The sequence below is a fragment of the Oncorhynchus mykiss genome, chromosome 8, assembly GCF_013265735.2.
Source record: "Oncorhynchus mykiss isolate Arlee chromosome 8, USDA_OmykA_1.1, whole genome shotgun sequence".
Lineage (NCBI taxonomy): Eukaryota > Metazoa > Chordata > Actinopteri > Salmoniformes > Salmonidae > Oncorhynchus > Oncorhynchus mykiss.
This window is the reverse complement of record NC_048572.1, coordinates 54,131,740-54,156,579: the sequence shown is the minus strand read 5'-3', so window position 1 is coordinate 54,156,579 and position 24,840 is coordinate 54,131,740. Positions and strand designations below refer to the sequence as shown.

Sequence of the window (24,840 nt, the reverse complement as noted above, 5' to 3'; positions counted from 1 at the left end):
ATTTTGTTTAGTAAAACAGCAATTGACAATCACAAAATAACCCTAGAGAAAGAGAGAAATGCATATTTGCCCTAACGTGGGTCAACAATTGTTTGTGTTGGCCTATCATTAAAATGTTCTAATGCCAGAACACAACTGCAAAGCATTATCATTTCAATCTTCAATAGCTATGCTGATGTTGTTTTATTGTTGAGTTTCTTACCTGCAGCCCACGACGTCTGAGAATGTTTGGCTCGTCCATTGTAGTATAAATTATGACTACACCGCTGACTCCCTTTTTCCAATTTCATTCAACCCATACTGCGTCCTCCTGTATTATACGCTTCACTGCGAGTGGATGTCACGGACGCGAATAGCTTCATCCCAAAACGGAGAATTTCGTTTAATTGCCAGCCGCCCGGTGACCTGCCCAGCCGTGAGAATTGGGAGTGAATGTGCAGGGAGGTACTTCTGACAAATCGCTTAAGGTGGCAGTGCGGGGACCTTATATCTCATTGATCCTACGCAACCTTTTTCCAACCCCTGTCTCACTCGTTTTTTTCAGGTAGGATATGCACTAATATCCTATTTGCAGTTCTACAATATATTTACATTCTATTTATCTGTATATATCTACCCATGTTCTGTGTTTGTGTGACGAGAAGCAACGTTTTGCTTAAAATCCCATTCAGATGTCTTTCATGTACCCCTTATTAATGTACTAATCAATACAATATCGACTTGAAGGAGGTTCGTTATACTCTTCATATGAGTGCACTGTTGTGATACATGTTGTGTAACTCTACATCATCATTGGCCCATGCATGAAATAAAATAACTTCAGATGACCATAAACAATGGTGCAACTCTTGACAGTCAAATGGTGAAATGACTTGATCGATGATGTCAGTCTCCAAGTGGCACCACAATGTTTTCGTACAACAATGGCTGTGTCTTGTCATGTGGTGTCATGTCCATTGATGTAAGCTGGTAGCATGAATCATACATTGTTCTGTTTTTGCAAATTGTGGGTTTTGTCTTTAATGCTGTGCTTAAAGAACCTTAAGGATCCGTCCGTCCCTTTTTTTCAATTTTCGCCCTAAAATGACATACCCAAATTTAACTGCCTGTAGCTCAGGACCTGAAACAAGGATGTGGATATGTGAAATGAATGTAGGAGAATATAACACATTAGATCTGGTAGAAGATGATACAAAGAAAAAAACATGCGTTTTTTTTTACCATCTTTGAAATGCAAGAGAAAGGCCATAATGTAACTATTACAGCCCAGGCACAATTTAGATTTTGGCCACTAGATGGCAGCAGTGTATGTGCAACGTTTTAGATGGATCCAATGAATCATTGCATTTCTGCTCAAACGTTTGTATCAAGACTGCTCAAATGTGGCTAATTGGTTAAATAATAACTTTAAGTTCATAACTGTCCACTCTCCTCAAACAATTGCATGGTATTCTTTCACTGTAATAGCTACTGTAAATTGGACAGTGCAGTTAGAATAACAAGAATTGAAGTTTTCTGCCAATGTAAGATATTTCTATGTCCTGGGAAATGTTCTTGTTACTTACAACCTCATGCTAATCGCATGAGCCTACGTTAGCTCAACCGTCCCGTGGGGGACCCACCAATCCTGTAGAGGTTTTAATCCAAGGTCATCTTCCTTATGTAAACATTAATATCCCCCAAACTTTTAAGGTTGGGAATAACATACACCTACAGTATATCTTATCTACAGAGGTTCAATGTCATAGTCATCCCTTTTCCTTACACACAAAAACTATTTTAATCCAGCACTGTTGGGTTACGTGAATGACCCAACATGTTGGGTTTCTTGATTTACCACAAAATGCGATTACTTTGACCCAGCAGTCGGTTGCTTTTTACTCTTTTGCTGGGTTATTTTTATTAGTGTATTTTTGACCCAGCAGTGGGTTATTTCTTACTTTATTGCTGGGTTATTTTTCTACTTCTCTATTACAGAATCTGTTAATTCTCTAAAATGTACAAAATATGTATAACCATAACAATCAATGTTACAACATTTCGACACCGTCTATGAAATTCTTAAAATGACATATGGCCAATCATGACAAATTGTAGATAAAATACAAAATTTGTATTTTGAATGATTAATTTCAGCTCCAAAGTGAAGTCATGCAAAAGATAAACAAATACGGAACACACAAATAAAAAAATAAAAATCACAGGAGCCCCAGCAATTAAAGCTGAGGAAAGGGGGTGAAGAAAAGTAAACACTTTACCCTTTACTCCCCCAAACCCCTACCAGGTATCCATTTTCCATAGGAATTCTTGTAAAACAGCTAAACATAATGTCCTCTGCTCCAGAGCCTGCTCAGTCATGATAGTGAATGCCATGGAGTAGGGGTGATTGTCCCACGAGAGTCAGAGCAAAGGGTTCGGTTCCTCTTGTCCTTTTGGTCGCCTGGCGAAGATATTCAGCCATATTGGTTGCAACCTGGGGATGATAACATATGATTATAAAAAGTTGAACAATAATCAAGGCACTCATCACACTCTTGCACAAGCCCACACACTCACACATACACAAATTGTGGCCTTTCCTTTTGCTCAGAATGTGCAGTACTCATATACAGTCCATTGGCATGTGACGGGTGTCAATCTGCATTGATTTGAGTCCAGCCACTTTGTGCGTGGTTTACTCAAGTAGAAGTAAAATGACTGACATTGAAAAATAGTGCTTTGAAGAGCTACTCAATTACAGTAACAATAATATTTGTAATTCGTTACTTCCCACATCCTGTTTTACAGTGTTGCATATTAAATCGTATTCAGTATTCCACATGTATACTTACGATACAATATGACTTTCAGGCCTCATCAAAGCTTGGGCGGGCAGTCTTCTTTCCAACTCGTTACTTGTGGTGGGAGAATCAGTCTCAGGATCAGGTCGTCTTTCGTATCTTGGGGACAAAGACATAAGCTTTAAAGAGGACAGACAACATGGATAAACATTGGAGACACTACTTTGATTTCAATATGTAGCTACCTGCACTCGGGAAACTGGTGGTGCGAGAAATACTTTCAGGGTCACGAGGTTGGTCGCACCTTATTTGGTAATAGTAATGGCTGGAACGGAATTAATGGAAAGGTATCTAAAAAGTGTTTGATTAGTATCTGGGGGACAAGAGACATAACAAGGTTTAAGGGGACAGTCAAAATGGATAAACATTTGAGAAACTATTTTAATTTCAATATGTGACATCAGCTACATGCATTTGATGCGCTGGTGGTGGGAGAAGCACTCTCAGGGTCATGCAGCTTATAGTGTCTGGGCAGTGGGGGACAAAGACATTAGCATAGTTTAAGTGGAGAGTCAAAATACATAGCCTAAACTAGGCTTGAACAATTGTGACACTCCTTTCATTTCAACATGTAGCTAGCTAGCTATAGCTACCTAAAGTAACGGTCTGCCTCTAGACAAAGCCAACTAACTACCTCACTAACTCAGAAACAATTCAGGAAAAAAAACATACAGTAACTGAACCACCATAAAAGGAGGAGTAATACGCTTGCCAACTAGCTACAACTATGTTAAATTAACTCAGAGACAGTGAATAGGCCTAGCTAGCATATACAGTGCATTCGAAAGTCTTCCGACCCCTTAACTTTTTCCACATTTTGTTACGTTACACCCATATTCTAAAACGTATTGAATAAAACATTTCTCACCAATCTACACACAATACCCCATAATGACAAAAAACATAAATACCTTATTTACAAAAGTATTCAGACCCTTTGCTATGAGACTCGAAATTGAGCTCAGGTGCATCCTATGTCCATATATCATACCTGAACTGTTTCTACAACTTCAATGGAGTCCACCTGTAGTACATTCAATTGATTGGACGTGATTTGGAAAAGCACACACCTGTCTATATAAGGTCCCACAGTTGACAGTACATGTCAGAGAAAACACAAAGCCATGAGGTTGAAGGAATTGTCTGTAGAGCTCCAAGACAGGATTGTGTCTGCACAGATCTGAGGAAGGGTACCAAAACATTTCTGCAGCATTGAAGGTCCCAAAGAACACAGTGGTCTCCATCATTCTTAAATGGAAGAAGTTTGGAACCACCAAGACTCTTCCTAGAGCTGTCCGCTAGGCCACACAGAGCAATCGGGTGAGAAGGGCCTTGGTCAGGGAGGTGACCAAGAACCAGATGGTCACTCTGACAGAGCTCCAGAGTTCCTCTGTGGAGATGGGAGAACCTTACAGAAGGACAACCATCCCTGCACCACTCCACTAATCAGGCCTTTATGGTAAGCCTTTCTTCAATAAAAGGCACATGACAGCCAGCTTGGAGTTTGCCAAAAGGCACTTAAAAGACTCAGACCATGAAAAACTAAATTCTCTGGTCTGATGGAACCAAGATCGAACTTGTTGGCCAGAATGGCTAGCGTCATGTCTGGAGGAACCCTGGCACCATCACTACGGAGAAGCATGGTGGTGGCAGCATCATGCTGTGGGGATGTTTCTCAGTGGCAGAGACTGGGAGACTAGTTAGGGTCGAGGGAAAGATGAATGAAGCAAAGTACTGAGAGATCCTTGATGAAAACCTGCTCCAGAGCACTCAGGACCTCAGACTGGGGCAAAGGTTCAACTTCCAACAGGACAACAACCCTAAGCACACAGCCAACACAATGCAGGAGTGGTTTCGGGACAAGTCTCTGAATGTCCTTGAGTGGCTCAGTCAGAGCCCACACTTGAACCCAATCAAACATCTCTGGGGAAACATGACAATTTCTGTGCAGCGACACTCCCCATCCAACCTGACAGAGCTTGAGAGGATCTGCGGAGAAGAATGGGAGAAACTTCCCAAATAGATGTGTGCCAAGCTTGTAACGTCTTACCCAAGAAGACTTGAGGCTGTTATTGCTGCCAAAAGCGCTTCAACAAAGTACTGAGTAAAGGGTCTGAAAACGCATGTAAATGTCATATATATACAGTATATAACACACACACACACACACACACACACACACACACACACACACACACACACACACACACACACACACACACATACACAAAAATGTCTAAAAACCTGTTTTTGCTTTGTCATTATGGGGAAATGTGTGTAGATTTGAGGGTGGGAAACTATTTAATCCATTTTAGAATAAGACTAATGTAACAAAATGTGAAACAAGACAAAGGGTCTGAATACTTTCCAAATACACTCCATATACTGTACTTATTTCGTTTTGTTTACACTGTTCCAAATGGTCAGAAAAAGTAATAATATTGTACTCAAACAGCAACTCTATGTCACACATAATCCACACGCAACACTTGCTCCTATACCCTCCTTTTTTCTTGATCTCCAGTAGTTTCCACGACTTCCCCTTTCCCTCCTGAGCAACCAGTAAACATTTGCCAATTTCAAGTTTCTTTTTCATGTCCTCCGCATCCATTTTGGTGTCACATGTTATTCTGTTCGGAGCTTGTGATAACCAATTTATTGATGTGATTATTATAGGCTATTGGTCAGGCCCTATTGGTCACATGCATGCAATGCTTACATGTTTCACGTAAAGAGTGCAAGGGTTGAAGGAATAGGAAATGTTTCTCCCCCCAAAAATTGATTTTGGTAACAGAACTTTTCAGTCAGAAACAAGTAATAAACTAAATGGCTGAAATGATGTTGCAGTTTCAGCATGGACAGTGCAATAAAAACTTGCTGTGCCGTGGTGCCTTTTTGCTGCAGTAGGGAGGAGAGTGAGACAACGTGCACCAGTCCTACAGGCACTCGCTAGCTAAGTAACTAGCTAGCTAATGCTCAAGCTAGTATGAATGGGGTTGTTTGCTATCTAGCGAGCAAACATTATATAAAATTGTCAACGACTGAAATAATATGTAATTAATATAGCTGGGTCTATTTAACCTGAATGGATAATAAGTAATGTTTGTTAGCTAATTTATTACTCACAGTTTTTGGTCAGCCACAACGCCTTGCCCATGTGTCAGTCGAAAAGTATTTCCAATCTTCTTCGATGGGGTTTAACAGCTGTTGGCATCCAATGTAAATGGTGTATTAACGCCACCGGACGGGGTATTGAATAAGAAACAAAAAATACATTGCAGGAAAGTGGGAAAATCATGACTCTCACCGACTCCACACTTTCCAGACTTTTCTCAAGACGTTAAACGGATTTCTCAAGTAGCATTGATCGAAAACCCTTACTCCGACTAAAAACGAGTCTAGTGGTTTCCTATTTTCCACCACAGCTTTATTTCTCAGGTTTCCCATTTTCTGTACCATTAGCTTCACCGACTCACTAGCAGTTTCAAACAAAACCTCAGTTTCCACCATCTTTTCCTGAGCAGAAGTCACTTCCCCAAAAAACCCTCAGTAATTCGACTCAGCGGGAGCTGCACTGTCTGGTAGACAAAAATAATAATATTTTTCGAGAATGGGTTGGCGGATCGCATCCAACATTTAAGATGCATACACCACCATCTACCATACTGTAGTGTGAGGCCAGTCACGGCCTACCTACATGAAATTATCTTCATTAGTCCTGTTCCTCTAAGAAAGTGAAATAGAGTCCTAGACACCACACCACTGGACAAAAGGAACACCTATGTGAGAATGCTATTCATTGACTACAGCTCAGCATTCAACACCATACTACCCTCAAAGCTCATCACTAAGCTAAGGAACCTGGGTCTAAACACCTCCCTCTGCAACTGGATCCTGGACTTCCTGACGGGCCGCCCCCAGGTGGTGAGGGTAGGTAGCAACACATCGGCCACACTGATCCTCAACACTGGAGCTCCTCAGGGTTGCGTGCTCAGTCCCCTCCTGTGCTCCATGTTCACCCACGACTGCATGGTCAGGCACAAATCCAACACCATCGACGACACAACAGTGGTAGGCCTGATCACCGACAACGACGAGACACCCTATAGGGAGGTGGTCAGAGACCTGGCCATGTGGTGCCAGAATAACAACCTATCCCTCAACATAACCAAGACTAAGGAGATTATTGTGGACTACAGGAAAAGGAGCACCAAGTACGTCCCCATTCTCATCGATGGGGCTGTGGTGGAGCAGGTTGAGAGCTTCAAGTTCCTTGGTGTCCACATCAACACCAAACTAGAATGGTTCAAACACACCAAGACAGTCTTGAAGAGGGCACGACAAAGCCTATTCCTCCTCAGGAAACTAAAAATATTTTGCATGGGTCCTGAGATCCTCAAAAGATTCTACAGCTGCAACATCGAGAGCATCCTGACTGGTTGCATCACTGCCTGGTACGGCAATTGCTCAGACTCTGACCGCAAGGCACTACAGAGGGTAGTGCGTATGGCCTAGTACATCACTGGGGCTAAGCTGCCTGCCATCCAGGACCTCTACACCAGGCGGTGTCAGAGGAAGGCCCTAAAAATGGTCAAAGACCCCAGCCACAGACTGTTCTCTCTACTACTGCATGGCAAGCAGTACCAGAGTGCCAAGTCCAGGACAAAAGAGCTTCTCAACAGTTTTTTTACCCCCAAGCCATAAGACTCCTGAACAGGTAACCAAATGGTTACCAGGACTATTTGCATTGTGTACCTCCCCCCAACCCCTCTTTTACGCTGCTGCTACTCTCTGTTCATCATATATGCATAGTCACTTTAACCAGACCCACATGTACATACTACCTCAATATCCCTGACTAACCAGTGTCTGTATATACAGTGGGGCAAAAAAGTATTTAGTCAGCTACCAATTGTGCAAGTTCTCCCACTTAAAAAGATGAGGCTTGTAATTTTCATCATAGGTACACTTCAACTATGACAGACAAAATGAGGGGAAAAAATCCAGAAAATCACATTTGTAGGATTTTTTATTTATTTATTTGCAAATGGTGGAAAATAAGCATTTGGTCACCTACAAACAAGCAAGATTTCCGTCTCTCACAGACCTGTAACTTCTTCTTTCAGAGGCTCCTCTGTCCTCCACTCGTTACCTGTATTAATGGCACCTGTTTGAACTTGTTATCAGTATAAAAGACACCTGTCCACAACCTCAAACAGTCACACTCCAAACTCTACTATGGCCAAGACCAAAGAGCTGTCAAAGGACACCAGAAACAAAATTGTAGACCTGCACCAGGCTGTCTGCAATAGGTAAGCAGCTTGGTTTGAAGAAATCAACTGTGGGAGCAATTATTAAGAAATGGAAGACATACAAGACCACTGATAATCTCCCTCGATCTGGAGCTCCACGCAAGATCTCACCCCGTGGGGTCAAAATGATCACAAGAACGGTGAGCAAAAATCCCAGAACCACACGGGGGGACCTAGTGAATGACCTGCAGAAAGCTGGGACCAAAGTAACAAAGCCTACCATCAGTAACACACTACGCCGCCAGGGACTCAAATCCTGCAGTGCCAGACGTGTCCCCCTGCTTAAGCCAGTACATGCCCGTCTGAAGTTTGCTAGAGAGCATTTGGATGATCCAGAAGAAGATTGGGAGAATGTCATATGGTCAGATGAAACCAAAATATAACTTTTTGGTAAAAACTCAACTCGTCGTGTTTGGAGGCCAGGATGACTGGTCAGTGTAAAGGAAAGAATGAATGCGGCCATGTATCGTGAGATTTTGAGTGAAAACCTCCCTCCATCAGCAAGGGCATTGAAGATGAAAGTGGCTGGGTCTTTCAGCATGACAATGATCCCAAACACAACGCCCAGGCAATGAAGGAGTGGCTTCGTAAGAAGCATTTCAAGGTCTTGGAGTGGCCTAGCCAGTCTCCAGATCTCAACCCCATAGAAAATCTTTGGAGGGAGTTGAAAGTCCGTGTTGCCCACAACAGCCACCAAAACAGCACTGCTCTAGAGGAGATATGCATGGAGGAATGGGCCAAAATAACAGCAACAGTGTGTGAAAACCTTGTGAAGACTTACAGAAAACATTTGACCTCTGTCATTGCCAACAAAGGGTATATAACAAAGTATTGAGATAAACTTTTGTTATTGACCAAATACTTATTTTCCACCATCATTTGCAAATAAATTCATTAAAAATCCTACAAATGTGATTTTCTGGATTTTTTTCTTCTCATTTTGTCTGTCATAGTTGAAGTGTACCTATGATGAAAATTACAGGCCTCTCATCTTTTTTAGTGGGAGAACTTGCACAATTGGTGGCTGACTAAATACTTTTTTGCCCCACTGTAGCCTTGCTACTTATTTTCAAATGTCTTTTTACTGTTGTTTTATTTCTTTATTTACCTACACAACTCTTATTTTTTTTGCACTATTGGTTAGAGCCTTTAAGTAAGCATTTCACTGTTGTAGTCGGCGCACGTGACAAACTTTGATTTGATTTGACTTCCCTCACAACACCACCCAAACCCCGTCCAGCCTTTCTAACCCTTTCACACAATCTCTCTCTATCTACGTCATACAGTTCACAAAATATCAACACATGCTCTACAGTTTCCTCCACTAAACACTCATCACACAGACCTGTTTCATGTCTCCTTATCATCCACAATGTGGCATTCAAACCTGGTGTGTCCAAACCGCAGTCCACTCCACACAACTTCCTCTCTCCTACATCCCATACTGCCCACCTCTTCCTTAACTGACCGGTGAATGCAATAAAATTGCCTCCCCTTACTACTAGCATCCCACTTCCTTTGACAAAGATCGAGCCCTTTTGCCCGAATGAAGGATTTGACTTCCCTACAGCCCAACGGGAACTGAATATCTAACCCCTCTCTCCTCACTGCCCTCTTAGTCATCACATCAGCCTTCTAATTACCCTCCACACCCACGTTGGCGGGAACCCAGCAAAAGCTTATCACCACTCCCATCCCATTAACAGCACCATCATTTACACAAACAAGTCTCCACTATCCGACCTGCTCGTCTTCACACTACTCAACACTGCAGTCGAATCAGAGCAGGTCACCACTCAGAGTGGTTTAACCTCCTCCACCCATCTCAAACCTATAATTATGGCCATCAACTCGGCTGCATAAACTGACACAATCAGTTAACCGCTTACATACTCAAACATTGAAATCTGGGATATACACCCCTGCCCCCACCCTACCACTGACTGGATCCTTTGAACCATCTGAATCCTTAAACAAATAAAAACTATTATCTATATATCTCTCCATACCACATCTCACGTCCTCATCCCATTCTCTCCCACCCTCAGTCATATCCACATCTATACTTTGTTTCAGAAAGAGTCACTGAGGAATGTTCCCCAATGCAATTGCAGGCCCTATCCCTCTCCCCCAGTCCATATTCTACCCAATTGTCCACCCGTATGCCCTCTGCTTGCCCACTCCTTGCTCCCAACATTCCCCAGTTGCCATGACCGCAGGATGTCCTTCTGAACTCTTTCAACCTCGACCCAGTACGCTAATGCAAGTTTGTCTGGCCTTATCCTCAGTGGCAGTTTCCCACTATCCACCTGCAATGCCTCAACAGGTGTCGGCCTGAAGGCACCCACACACAATCTCAGGACCCTTGACTGTATCCTATCTGTCACGATCGTCGAAAAGGACGGACCAAGGCTGTAAGTTGAGTTCCATATATTTTATTAAAGTGAAACTTCAAAAACAATAAATAAACAATGACCGTGAAAGCCGTGGTGCAACATGCACACACACAAAACAATATCCCACAAAGCAGGTGGTAACAAATGACAACTTAAGTATGATCCCCAATTAGAGACAACGATAAACAGCTGCCTCTAATTGGGAACCATACTCACCAACAAACATAGAAATACAAAATACTAGATAACCCCCCCTAGTCACGTCCTGACCTAAAACACCGTAGAGAACCCTGAGGGCTCTCTATGGTCAGGGCGTGACACTATCCAGGAACTATCGTACTGTTATGGCTGCTGATTCATATACAAAGCACCCATAATCCGAAGATGATCTGATCAAAGCCTGAAACATATACAACAGTGTTTGCCTATCCGACCCCCAATCATATCCTGCCACTGCCCCCATGAGGTGCGGCGCCTTGCTGCACTTAATTTCCATATACTAAACATGTCCCTTCCAATACTTAAACTCAGACACCCTACCTATATCCTGACCGTATATTTGCAGCCTAACACCTTCCTCCTAGAATACACCATAAAGCAGGACTTGGCCACAGACATCCTAAACCCCCATGTTAGAGACCAATCTTCCACAGCTCCCACAGCTTCTTGCATCTTCCTCATCACATATTTCACCTTCCCACCTCTCTTCCATATAGCCCCATCACCAGCATACAAGGCCAGACCCAGTCCCTGTCCCACCTTAAATATGTCATCTATCATCAGGGTGAACAACATCGGGCTAACCTCACTTCCCTGGGGAGTACCATTGTCCACTTCAAACCACATTGACAATTCTTACCCCACTCTCACTGGTATGACCCGAACGAAAAGGAAGTCCATGATCCAGTAATACAGACGTCCCCTTCCTCTTCTTCAAGGTTTTATTGGTGGATTACATCCAAACATTGTGTATTGCCGCCACCTACTGGGAGGGGTGAAAACTGAGAAACTTTAACGCACATATATATATATATATATATATATATATATATATATATATATATATATATATATATATATATAACAAATAAACCCTGCTCAGGCTTTGGGGTCTGAGAAGGTGGGACTGCACTAGACAGTACTCCATGCAGCTCTTCAGATGTAAAATATTTTAATTCACAGAAATAGTTCAGCTGCAGAAACAATGATATTGTCTTCCTTTCACCTTGTCCAGTTCTGTTTGTCGCCATTCCCATAAATGACACAAAGTCCACTTTCTTCACATGAAGGATTTCTGGGTCCTGCTGTGGATTCTCCAGCTGTGGTCTAGTCTCCAATGTAGGCATACCGGTCTTCACTACCACCGGACCTTCAAATATACTCACTCTTTCTACCCTTTTGACAGCCCCCACATAGGAGACTCTCAACTGCCCCGATTTTAGCAACCTCAGTCTCTTTCACCCTACACGGGCACTCCAATGATTGCGCTTCATGCTCCCCAACACAGTTGCAGCATTTTGCTCCTTGTCCATTCTCTTCTACTAAACATTTAAAATCTCCTTCATTGACGTCTTTCCCACACATCCCACATCTCGGCTTCTCTCGTCTGCAGACACTTCTTACATGTCCAAACATTTTTTTAGAAAGAACATAAAGGCAGATATATATATATATATTTAAATATAAATGGGATAGGATGTATAGACATTATGGACAGTATGTGGATATAATATTTAGTATATCTGTAGAATAAGTAGGGTAGATAGCATATATACAGCAAAAGTTGAATAGGATAGCCTTGACTAGAATACCGTATATCTATATGAAATGAGAAAAACAATACCTAATCATTATTAAAGTGACCAGTATTCCATTATTAAAGCTACCAGTGTTCAAAGTCTATGTACGTAGGGCAGCAGTCTCTAAGATGCATGGTAGAGTAACCGGGTGGTAGTCAGCTAGTGACAGTGACTAAGTTCAGGGCAGAGTACTGGGTGGAGGCCGGCCAGTGATGGCTATTTAACAGTCTGATGGCCTTGACATTAAAGCTGTTTTTCAGTCTCTCGGTCCCAGCTTTGATGCACCTGTACCGACCTCTCGCCTTCTGGATGATAGTCGAGTGAAAAGGCCGTGGCTCGGGTGGTTGATGTCTTTTATGATCTTTTTGACCTTCCTGTGACATCGGGTGCTGTAGGTGTCCTGGAGGACAAGCAGTGTGCCCCCGGTGATGTGTTGGGCAGACCACACCACCCTCTTTAGAACCCTGCGGTTGCAGGCGGTGCATGATAGATTTGAGAAAGTCACAAAAAAGTTTGTGCTCTGTTCCTTGCACTTGTTGTTCTCTCATCAAGTTATCATATTTTCCCCCATCAGACTATTATCAATTGTTTTCTTGTCTTTACTAATATGTCAAATTTGTTTCAATTTAGAATGGCTCATATTCAAATGGACAGGAAAAGGGGCAGTGGAAAAAATACATGTCAGACATATTCACTCCAATAACAAATGGCCATGAAGGTAGGCTACTCCGGTTATTTCACTCCACCCAGCAACCACTGTTTGAGGAGCACGCAGACTCTGCTGTGCTACAGGTTATATTCCGACCAAACTCTATGACATGGGCTCTCCAACCCTGTTCCTGCAAGTACCCAGTACTTAATTTGGGATACCAAGTGAAATCTGTTCGGGAACATCAACGGTAACATGTTTTCACAATGAAACATATTTCATTAAACTGTTAACAGCCCCTCTCTCTGCGCGCTTGAATTGAGGAGAGAGAGGAGGAGATGGAATCGCACAGTGGTGAGATATTCTATGGCTTAAGGTAATATGTCAGCCTTTTAATAGTGAAAATAGAAAAAATGCCCTATTGCTATTCAAAATCAAATACAAATTAACTATAATTGTAGGCTAACTCTGTAAGCCACCCTGCACAATCAATGAACCAACAGCATGGCCTAGGTCTTTAAAAAAAAAAAGGCACAATTGTTATTTTCATTGCGTTACATTTTCTGTTCATTATTTTTTCGGAAACTCAATGCTGTTACTAAGTCGAACTCGTACCCTTTGCCCGGGTTTGATGATTGACTGGACCGTGTTGGCACTGCTAACTACGTTAGCAAGTTCGATCTGCTGAAGGGATGTTGGCAGGCCCCTCTAACTGAGTGCACCAAAGAGCGGTCTGCTTTTGTCACTGCTGATGGTTTATTTTCCCACCATCGTCTTCCGTTCGGGTTACAAAATGCCGGAGCCACATTTGAAAGGCTCAAGCACATCATGTTACGGGGTTTGGAATGTTCTGAGGCATATTTGTACAATGTGGTGGTTAATTAGGTGTCTTTTCGAGCGTTTCGCAGCTGCCAACTTGACAGTTAACCTGTCAAAGAGCAACATTTCCCAAGCAACAGTGAAATATCTCGGGAAGGTGGTGGGGTACAGGAAAGTCTCACCGGTCCGGGCAAAAGTCGAGGTCATCAATAACCTTCCGGTACCAGCATTCTCCATCTGAGAATGGCTGGTTACTACCAGGCTTTTTGTAAGAACTTTGCCCAGGTTGTTGCATCACTTGCAGATTTGACCAGTCTGAAAGTATTTCTCCGAAAGAGCCCCGACTGTCAGGAGACTTTTGCGAAGACAAAGACCCGTTTGCTCTCTGCACCAGTGCTAGCTGCTCCAGATTTCTGTCGTCCTTTTGCTTTGTACACTGATGCCAGCGAAGTAGGAGCAGGGGCTGTGCTCCTACAGAGTGACGATAACAATGTTAAGCAAGCACCCTGTGGGGTACTTTTAAAAGAAAATGGTCTCATATGAAAGACATTACTCGACTATTGAGGTTTATGTATCGGACCACACCGATTGGTGTCACATCGTCAGTATGTATTACAGCTGTGCTAGCTTGTCATCTCGCTACTCAGAAGGTGTTTTATCTGTGCCGACAGGTGATATTTAAGAGCGGCTGGCCCAGTGCTCCAGTGGTCTTTAAATATTTGGAGGGTTAACACCTTTAGTTGACACTCCCTGGTTGATTATTCATATTTGAACTATCCTTTATCTGATCTTCCCTGTTTTCTTTTGCTCCACTCTTTGGTTTGTTTCCTGTCTTTAAGTTTGGTGTGGGTTTTTATTTTGTTTGCCTGTTCTTGGGCAAATTTAGTGTGCGCTCATGGTGGGTGTCTTTTAGGTGCCAGTTGTTGTTCAGTGGACACCCCCATGAGTGTCTTTCAGTACCCCTCCTAGAACCCCACCTGTTTCATTTTGGTAGTTAATGACTCTTTGTTAGTTTCCCCTTGTTTGAGCGATCATTTCCTGTTTCTTGCTTGGGAAAGTAACATTATCATGGGGCGGCATCAGTGCTCACCTTATTAATAGCCCATATGCCACTAGGTGAGAGAGGTTTTCAGTGTTTTGGGGCAGAATTATGTGAGGTGCTGTTGTAGGTGCATCTTGGTAAGTTTAGTTTAGAAAATGCCGCCCTCGTCAATCTGCCACTCTAGGCAAAGAGCAACCTTGCCAGCATACCCTTTGCATTGGGATGCAAGGCGGGTCAATTGTAAATGATCAGTAAAGAACTATTCAGGCATGAAAATGTCATAGGAAAGTTTCTCTCTTTTTCTCTCACCACCACCTCCTCTACTCTTCTTCCACTGCCATAGCAACAGAGGAGACTGAAAGTACACGAGGTCTCAGTCCCAAATGGCACCCTGTTGCCAAGGTACTACTTTTGACTGGAGCCCTATGGGAAGTAAACCGGGTTGGTTGTCCAACAGAATGAAGCCACTGATGCATGTTCAGTAGGGAGACAACAATGACATACAGTACACAACTGAGGTTTGCTACAGATCTGCTAAGTTTCAATAATTTCTAAGCACAATTAAATACTTTGAATTCCAAATGAATATCACCCAGCTATAGTCTGTCCAAAAAAATCCCAATTTTTCTTGCTATACATATACAGATGACAAGTTTATCTTCCAATCTTAATGACCTACACTGTTATGCTTGATCACATACGCTGTAGGCTACATGTTACGCTATCAATAGAAACTAAAATCAATTCAGCCCCAGGCTTCTGGTGTAGAATGAAAATGCCCCTAAACACTGACCTAAGGCCAGTTTTACAGTTTCTCTCCTAATGGTGAAGGTTGGGATTTGGGGAGGCTAAACCGATCATAGATGCATAAAGATACACTTTTATAGAACACTTACCAGTGAACTCTACTATGGACTGGATTATATTCTCATTGCCACTAGAGGGAGACATGCCATTCTACAGCATGTCCTGCCTTAGACTCCTTCACTGATAGCTTCAACCACATCCTGCCTCCTTGGCAATCTGCCCATGTGTGTGGGAGAGAGAGGATGATGTTTACACACTGCCTCCTGATGGGACGCCACACAGCTTACACACACACACACAAACATTAGACTGGTCTTTGTGAATGGACCATGAAGCTGCTACGACACTGTACGTTAGCATAGCAAGCAAACCATGCATTTCTACCGAAGTCCATCTCGCATCTTCATACAGTAGGAATTGAATGACTCATCTAAACAAAAGATGATATAGTATGGCATGGGGTCAACTTTGATGACCTTGATATGCATTTTAATGTTACAGTGGGGCAAAAAAGTATTTAGTCAGCCACCAATTGTGCAACTTCTCCCACTTAAAAAGATGAGAGAGGCCTGTAATTTTCATCATAGGTACTCTTCAACTATGACAGACATAATGAGAAAAAAATCCAGAAAATCACGTTGCAGGATTTTTAATTAATTAATTTGCAACTTATGGTGGAAAATAAGTATTTGGTCACCTTGGTTTGAAGAAATCAACTGTGGGAGCAATTATTAGGAAATGGAAGACATACAAGACCACTGATAATCTCCCTTGATCTGGGGCTCCACGCAAGATCTCACCCCGTGGGGTCAAAATGATCACAAGAACGGTGAGCAAAAATCCCAGAACCACACAGGGGGACCTAGTGAATGACCTGCAGAGAGCTGGAACCAAAGTAACAAAGCCTACCATCAGTAACACACTACGCCGCCAGGGACTCAAATCCTGCAGTGCCAGACGTGTCCCCCTGCTTAAGAAAGTACATGTCCAGGCCCGTCTGAAGTTTGCTAGAGAGCATTTGGATGATCCAGAAGAAGATTGGGAGAATGTCATATGGTCAGATGAAACCAAAATATAACTTTTTGGTAAAAACTCAACTCGTCATGTTTGGAGGACAAAGAATGCTGAGTTGCATCCAAAGAACACCATACCTACTGTGAAGCATGGGGTTGGAAACATCATGCTTTGGGGCTATTTTTCTGCAAAGGGACCAGGACGACTGATCCGTGTAAAGGAAAGAATGAATGGGGCCATGTATCGTGAGATTTTAAGTGAAAACCTCCTTCCATCAGCAAGGGCATTGAAGATGAAACGTGGCTGGGTCTTTCAGCATGACAATGATCCCAAACACACCGCCCGGGCAACGAAGGAGTAGCTCCGTAAAAAGCATTTCAAGGTCCTGGAGTGGCCTAGCCAGTCTCCAGATCTCAACCCCATAGAAAATCTTTGGAGGGAGTTGAAAGTCTGTGTTGCCCAGCAACAGCCACCAAAACATCACTGCTCTAGAGGAGATCTGCATTGAGGAATGGGCCAAAATACCAGCAACAGTGTGTGAAAACCTTGTGAAGAATTACAGAAAACGTTTGACCTCTGTCATTGCCAACAAAGGGTATATAACAAAGTATTGAGATAAACTTTTGTTATTGACCAAATACTTATTTTCCACCATAATTTGCAAATAAATTCATTAAAAATCCTACAATGTGACTTTCTCATTTTGTCTGTCATAGTTGAAGTGTACCTATGATGAAAATGACAGGCCTCTCTCATCTATTTAAGTGGGAGAACTTGCACAATTGGTGGCTGACTAAATACTTTTTTGCCCCACTGTATATAAGTAGGGCTCAGAGTTTTTCCGGTCAGGTCACACCACTGACTCTAAATACACTATTAATGGACATAGCCAACCATCACGTGACATCCGTCATTCTTATGTGAAGACTGAATAGCGCATGTGAAGCCAAGGAAGTCGGTTAAGATGGCGTCTCGTGTGGGAGATTTATGTAGACGTAACATGTGAAGTTTGAGCCACTCCAGGATGTGACGTTGCAGACTAGCTCAGTGCTGCCCCCTCTCATTGAGTATTTCAAATTGAAGGCCGACCTGGATACGGCAGGCTGCCATTAGCTATTAAATTATCCTTGCAATTTCTTCTGTGCGGGATTTTAAAATAATTGGTTCAAGGACAGAGTGCCTTCGGGAAAGTATTCAGACCCCTTGACTTTTTCCACATTTTGTTACGGTACAGCTTTATTCTAAAATGGATTAAATACATCTACACACACTACCCCATAATGACAAAGCGAAAACAGATTTTAGAAATATTTGCAAATGTAAAAAATAAATAAATAAGAAATTCCTATTCAGACCCTTTGCTATGAGACTCAAAATTGAGCTCAGGTGCATCCTGTTTCCATTGATGAACCTTGAAATGTTTCTACAACTTGACCTGTGTTAAATTCAATTGATTGGACATGATTTGGAAAGGCACACACCTGTCTATGTAAGGTCCCACAGTTGACAGTGCATGTCAAATAATAAAACAAGCCATGAGGTCGAAGGAATTGTCTATAGAGCTCCAAGACAGGATTGTGTCGAGGCACAGATCTGGGGAAGGGTACCAAAAAATGTCTGCAGCATTGAAGGTCCCCAAGAACACAGTGGCCTCCATCATTCTTAAATGGAAGAAGTTTGGAACCACCAAGACTCTTCCGTGGATGGATGGCAAAACTGAAAGAGCGATCCATCACATTTAACCATGGAAAGAGGTCTGGGAATATGTCTGAATATAAACAGTGTAGCTATTCCCTCCCCAAGGCAATCAAACAAGCGAAATGCCAGTACAGGGACAAAGTGGAGTAACAATTCAACGGCTCAGACACGAGACGTATGTGGCAGGGTCTACAGGAAATCACGGACTACAAAAATAAATCCAGCCACGTCACGGACACCGACGTCACGCTTCCAGACAAACTAAACACCTTCTTTGCCCGCTTTGAGGATAATACAGTGCCACCGTCGCAGCCCACTAAAAAGGACTGCCCCCCCCCCCCCCCCCCCCCCCCCCTCTCCTTCTTTGTGTCTGACGTGAGTAAAACATTTATACGTGTTACCCCTCGCAAGGCTGCTGGCCCAGACGGCATCCCAAGCCGCGTCCTCAAAGCATGCGCAGACCAGCTGGCTGGTGTGTTTACGGACATATTCAACTCTCACTATCCCAGTCTGTTGTCCCCACATGCTTCAAGATGGCTACCATTGTTCCTGTTCGCAAGAAGGCAAAGACAACTCCATTAAATTATTATCGCCCTGCAGCACTCACTTCTGTCATCATGAAGTGTTTTGAGAGACTAGTCAAGGATCATATCAACTCCACCTTACCGGCCACCCTAGACCCACTTCAGTTTGCATACCGCCCCAACAGGTCCACAGACGACGCAATCGCCATCACATTGCACACTGCCCTATCCCATCTGGACCAAAGGAATACCTATGTAAGAATGCTGTTCATTGACTACAGCTCAGCATTCAACACCATAGTAACCTCCAAGCTCATCATCAAGCTGGAGGCCCTGGGTCTCAACCCCACCCTGTGCAATTGGGTCCTGGACTTTCTGTCGGGATTCCCCCAGGTGGTGAAGGTAGGAAACAACATCTCCACTTCGCTGATCCTCAACACTGGGGCCCCAAAAGGGTGCGTGCTCAGCCCCCTCCTGTACTCCCTGTTCACCCACGACTGCATGGCCATGCACACCTCCAACTCAATCATAGAGTTTGCAGACAACACAACAGTAGTGGGCTTGATTACCAACAACGACGAGACAGCCTACAGGAAGGAGGTGATGGCACTTAGAATGTGGTGTCAGGAAAACAACATCTCACTCAACGTCAACAACACATAGGAGATGATCGTGGACTTCAGGAAACAGCAGAGGGAGCACCCCCCCTATCCACATCGAAGCGACAGCAGTGGAGAAGGAGGAAAGTTTTAAGTTCCTTGGCATACACATCACAGACAAACTGAAATGGTCCACTCACACAAACAGTGTGGTGAAGAAAGCGCAACAGCGCTTCTTCAAAATCAGGAGGCTGAAAAATTTGACTTGTCATCCAAAACCCTGACAAACTTTTACCCATGCACAATCGAGAGCATCCTGTCGGGCTGGTATGGCAACTGCACCACCCTCAACCGCAAGGCTCTCCAGAGGGTGGTGCGGTCTGCACAATGCATTACCGGGGGCAAACGACCTGTCCTTCATGACACCTACAGCACCCAATGTCACAGGAAGGACAACAATCACCTGAGCCACTGCCTGTTCACACCGTTATCTTCCAGAAGGCGAGGTCAGTACAGGTGCATCAAACCTGGGACCGAGAGACTGAAAAACAGCTTCTATCTCAAGGCCATCAGACTGCTAAACAGCAATCACTATCTCAGAGAGGCTGCTGCCTACATTGAGACCCAATCACTGGCCACTTTAATAAATGGATCACTAGTCATTTTATACAATGCACTCTAAATAATTCCACTTTAATAATGTTTAAAGATCTTACATTACATGTGTGTATATATATATTTTATATTATCTATTGCACCTTCGCCATTGCTCATCCATATACTTACATGTACATATTCTCATTCACCCCTTTAGATTTGTGTGTATTAGGTAGTTGTTGGGGAATTGTTAGATTACTTAGATATTACTTTTAGATATTATTGTTAGATATTACTGCACTGTCGGAACTAGAATCACAGGCATTTCGCTACACTCGCATTAACATCTGCTAACCATGTGTACGTGACAAATAAAATGAGATTTGATTTGATTTAGAGCTGGCCGCCCAGACAAACTAAGCAATCGGGGGAGAAGGGCCTTGGTCAGGGAGGTGATGGTCACTCTGACAGAGCTCTAGAGTTCCTCTGTGGAGGTGGGAGAACCTTCTAGAAGGACAACCATCCCTGCAGCACTCCACCAAACAGGCCTTTATGGTAGTGTGAGCCAAAAGGCACCTAAAGACTTTCAGACCATGAGAAACAAGATTCTCTGGTCTGATGAAACCAAGATTGAACTCTTTGGCCTGAATGCCAAGCGCCACATCTGGTGGAAACCTGGCACCATCCCTCTGGTGAAGCATGGTGGTGGCACCATCATGCTGTGGGGATGTATTTCAGCTGAAGGGATTGGAAGACTAGTCAGGATCAAGGGAAAGATGAACAGAGCAAAGTACAGAGAGATCGTTGATGAAAACCTGCTCCAGAGCACTCAGGATATCAGACTGGGGCAAAGGTTCACCTCAGGACAACGACCTTAAACACACAGCCAAGAAAATGCAGGAGTGGCTTCGGGACAAGTCTCTGAATGTCCTTGAGTGGCCCAGCCAGAGCTCGGACTTGAGCATCTCTGGAGAGACCTGAAAATAGCTGTGCAGCAACACTTCCCATCCAACCTGACCAAGCTTGAGAGGATCTGCAGAGAAGAATGGGAGAAACTCCACAAATACAGATGTGCCAAGCTTGTAGCGTCATACTCAAGAAGACTCAAGGCTGTAATCGGCAAAGGTGCTTCAACCAAGTACTGAGTAAAGGGTTTGAATAGTTATGTCAATGTGATATTTCAGTTTGGAGCAAACTGTTTTCTGCAAACAATGCCTGCAGTGCCGTGATCGGCCTTGAACTTTGTGGGTTCAATGAGAAAGGGCAGTTGTTTGCCCTGGGTCACAGTCAGGAACACTCAGGGCCTTCTTTGTAGATTGTTTACCTGACAACGTTACGAAAACAATGTGCATGCTTCTATGTGGCAGAAGTCCATGTGTTGTTGTGATTCTGGATGGCCAGATTGCTTGAAAGAATGACAAGAAAATTCCACATGGGGAATCATGTGGCTCTTTCCGGCTAGTTTAATCTTGTTCTTGATACCATGTCTTGTTTTGAGGTGTTTTGACTAATTTCATGTCAATTCTAATATGGCAAAAAAAAATTCTAGCTAGCTAAACCAAAAAATGTAACGATCTATTTGAGAGATGACAAGTGCTCATACTGCAAATTATTCTATTCCGTTTGTGGTTATTCACAAAATGAAATGATTAATTAATTGAAAACTTAATTGAAATGTAATTGAAATCTATGGCATTCATTTAATCTCAAGGAACAGAATTGACCCAATGTGACATCCTTGCTTGTCTCCACTGACATTGCTACGTTGTATTAAAATATTGTTATACAAACAATTATTATAAAATGATTGTAATAAAACATTGATACATAAAACAATTCAAGCTACTCCAGAATACACCTTCTAAATACATTTGCCAAGCAAGCTCAATGTCCACCGATTCCATTAGTTAGATGTCATCGAAAATGAAGTAAAGAATGAGTGGTCACCCATATAGACTATACAGCACTGTCAGTTCAAACGAGCCATTGTCCTTGTGGAATCCAGAATGTGATCGTAATTGGGAGTGGCAGCTCTCTATGCCTTCTGGTCTCAAAAATAACACCTTCCCTTTGTAATGCTGACAGTGGGCCTAAGGCTGATTACTCAATATCCTGTTCTGTTTGCTCACTCTGACATGAGAAAGTGAATGTCACTGTCGGTCTGTCGATGATTCATACTTGGTCACCTTTCACACACTTTTAGCCCCAAGGTTGAATTCACATTGCACATGATTGTTTAATCATGTCAGTGACTCATAGATTGGAAATTTACACACTCCAATTAAGCAATATGGTCAGAAATGTGGTTAATGTTAATGACACTTGCTTCAATAAACTAGGCCTAGTCACATACGATTTGATGACATTGAATGTATGGCTTTTTCATACAAGCCATTCTCTGCTTGTACAAGAAAAAACATTGTATTATGATAATCATTGTTCCACAACCATATCCATTCTCTAGGTTATCCTCTTCAAAACTGTTCTAAACACCTTTCCTGATTTAAAACCGGTTTTATGGACAGAAATAAAATAATTAATTGCAGGAGGCTTAACTTACAGTACACATAGCACCCTCCATTCAAGGCTGGCCCTATCCTTTTGTGGGCCCTAAGGGAGGTTTGGTCGGGGCCCCCCATCTCGCGGGCAAAACATTTGTGGCCCCCCTCTTGATGCCGGAGAGAAACATATCCGAGTACTGTAAGAGTGACTAACAAAATCAATGTGGGCTCCCTGGAGGTCAGGGCCCCATCAGTAATTTGGCCTTGATTACTACAAGTTAGATAGCTGGCTAGACTAACTTAGCAATCTACAAAATGTTAGCAGATATGGGCTAATTGAGTGACTGACATAACAGAAAAACTGCTGACGCACAACCACATTTTGAAATTGCACCTTGTGTATTCTAAAATTCTAATTCCACTCGGTTTCCCAGAAAACAAAACATCTAAAATATTTGTTTATTTGGTCAGGGGCCACCTAGGGGCTGGGGGCCCTAAGCAACCACTTATGTCATTAAAGTATAGGGCTGGCCCTGCTTCAATTACAAGGTATGAAAGGTTCATATGCTTCACGCATACATTGTGTGTCTATTTCAAGTCCACTGTGACTGCTTTATAAACCCGAAAAAGAGAAAAGCTGCCACAGTGGAGAGAATGTCAGTCACACTTGGAGACACGTCATAGGGTGGGGACGCCACCATAAACACACAATGTACTGATCCTGCGCTGATACTGGTTAAAGAAGTCTGACTGACTTCCACATCGTCTGGAGAAAAGAGATCCACCCACCATAAATGAAAAGAATCTACTGTCTATTTACAGTACAAGTGTCGTCCACAACAAACACTACAGTATCTGTAATATGTGGTCAATTGCTGTGACACTCCATTTTTCTGATAAGGCTAACAGAGTGGTCATGATGACATGGGGAAAGAGTCAATTAGAATATTACATGATAGGGATCCACAATAATTAATGCTGACATGATATACAGTGGTCGTGTATGTCATTTCCTTGATCAAATTATGCCTGAGTAGGTTAATTCTATATCATTACAATGCTTTTGGTGCAGAGGTTGCAAAATTCGTATGTGTCTTTTCTGGGGCCTGGAGTTTTTCCTGATCTCCCGAGTGGCGCAGCCTGGTTCAAATCCAGGCTGTATCACAACTGGCTGTGATTGGGAGTCCCATAGGGCGGCACACAATTGGCCCAGTGTCGTCCAGGTTTTGCTGGTGTAGGTTGTCATTGTAAATAATAATTTGACCTTAACTGGCTTGCCAAAGTTAAATAAAAAATAAAAAATAGATCTGATCAATCAAAACTCTGGGTCCCATTCGTAGGCTATAACAGGTTCCAACTTTAACTTTTCTCACTGGCTCAAGCGGGCCAGTTAGCCAAAAATCTACTGGCCAGAACAGAATTTCTACTGGCCCAGATGATGTAGTTTTTAAATGCATTAGGGTCATGCAGGCTATATTTGGTTATGATGATATGTATTAAAAAGCTGTTTAATATAATTTAGCAATGTAAGTCATTACTCCATTCTTTAGAATTGCACTGTATTAATTGTATAAATGTTTATAATTTTGAGAAGATTAGGACACTGCCCTTTTAAGACAATTGCATTCCAAAATAGATAGTATAAACTGGGTGGTTTGAGGCCTTAATGCTGATTGGTATGACAAAACATTTATGTTTACCTACAAAAAAACACTGTAGCATTTGTTTTGGCAGGCCTACTGCAGTCAGGTTGATTAAGCAATAAGGCCCGGGGGGGTGTGGTATATCGCCAATATGCCACGGCTAATGGCTGTATCCAGTCGCGCTGCGTCGTGCATAAGAACAGCTATTAGACGTGGTATAATGGCGATATACCACACCCCCCCGGGCCTTATTGCTTAATCAACCTGACTACAGTAGGCCTGCCAAGACAAATGATACAGTGTATTTTTGTAGGTTTCTTTTTGCAGACTATAAACAGTAACCAGCCTATTGCTAGTTTTACTTTGGTAAATTACTTTCCCTAAAATATATAAGCTCAGCGACTAGATTGATGGGCACTTCATTTTGCTCAGGACAGGCTCGCATGTAAACGTAGCTCGAGAGGTTGTGACTCGCTGGAGCGTAGTGGTGCTTGAATGAACAAAAGGCAAATCATATTGCTCAAATACAAATAGCACTACTTTTCTGCGTATTGTCTTCCATGGTAGACTGGGACAGAGCAGCAAAATTTGGTCCCTGGA

General features: G+C 42.8%; 1 protein-coding gene and 1 long non-coding RNA gene across 8 annotated transcripts in view; both read right to left on the bottom strand.

The window, feature by feature from the left end:
* The window catches only part of LOC110530128 (microtubule-associated serine/threonine-protein kinase 3), a 51,715-nt gene extending 51,243 nt beyond the window's left edge, over positions 1–472 (bottom strand). Inside the window, exon 1 of the mRNA XM_036985683.1 lies at positions 203–472. Coding sequence (XP_036841578.1) covers positions 203–241 — 39 coding nt within the window. The 5' untranslated portion in view covers positions 242–472. The remainder of the gene's footprint in view (positions 1–202) is intronic.
* An 870-nt stretch (positions 473–1,342) lies between these two features.
* Positions 1,343–11,470, bottom strand: LOC110530127. 7 transcript variants are annotated; one of them, XR_005052904.1, is made up of 5 exons: positions 11,408–11,470; positions 5,967–6,044; positions 3,026–3,307; positions 2,832–2,939; positions 1,343–2,473 (listed from the first exon to the last, which is right to left on the bottom strand). It is a non-coding gene; the product is annotated as an uncharacterized LOC110530127 (long non-coding RNA). The 7 variants fall into 7 exon arrangements; XR_005052903.1 differs by having other exon boundaries at positions 9,498–11,453; XR_002474483.2 differs by having other exon boundaries at positions 1,344–2,473; positions 3,026–3,153.
* Positions 11,471–24,840: the final 13,370 nt, after the last annotated feature.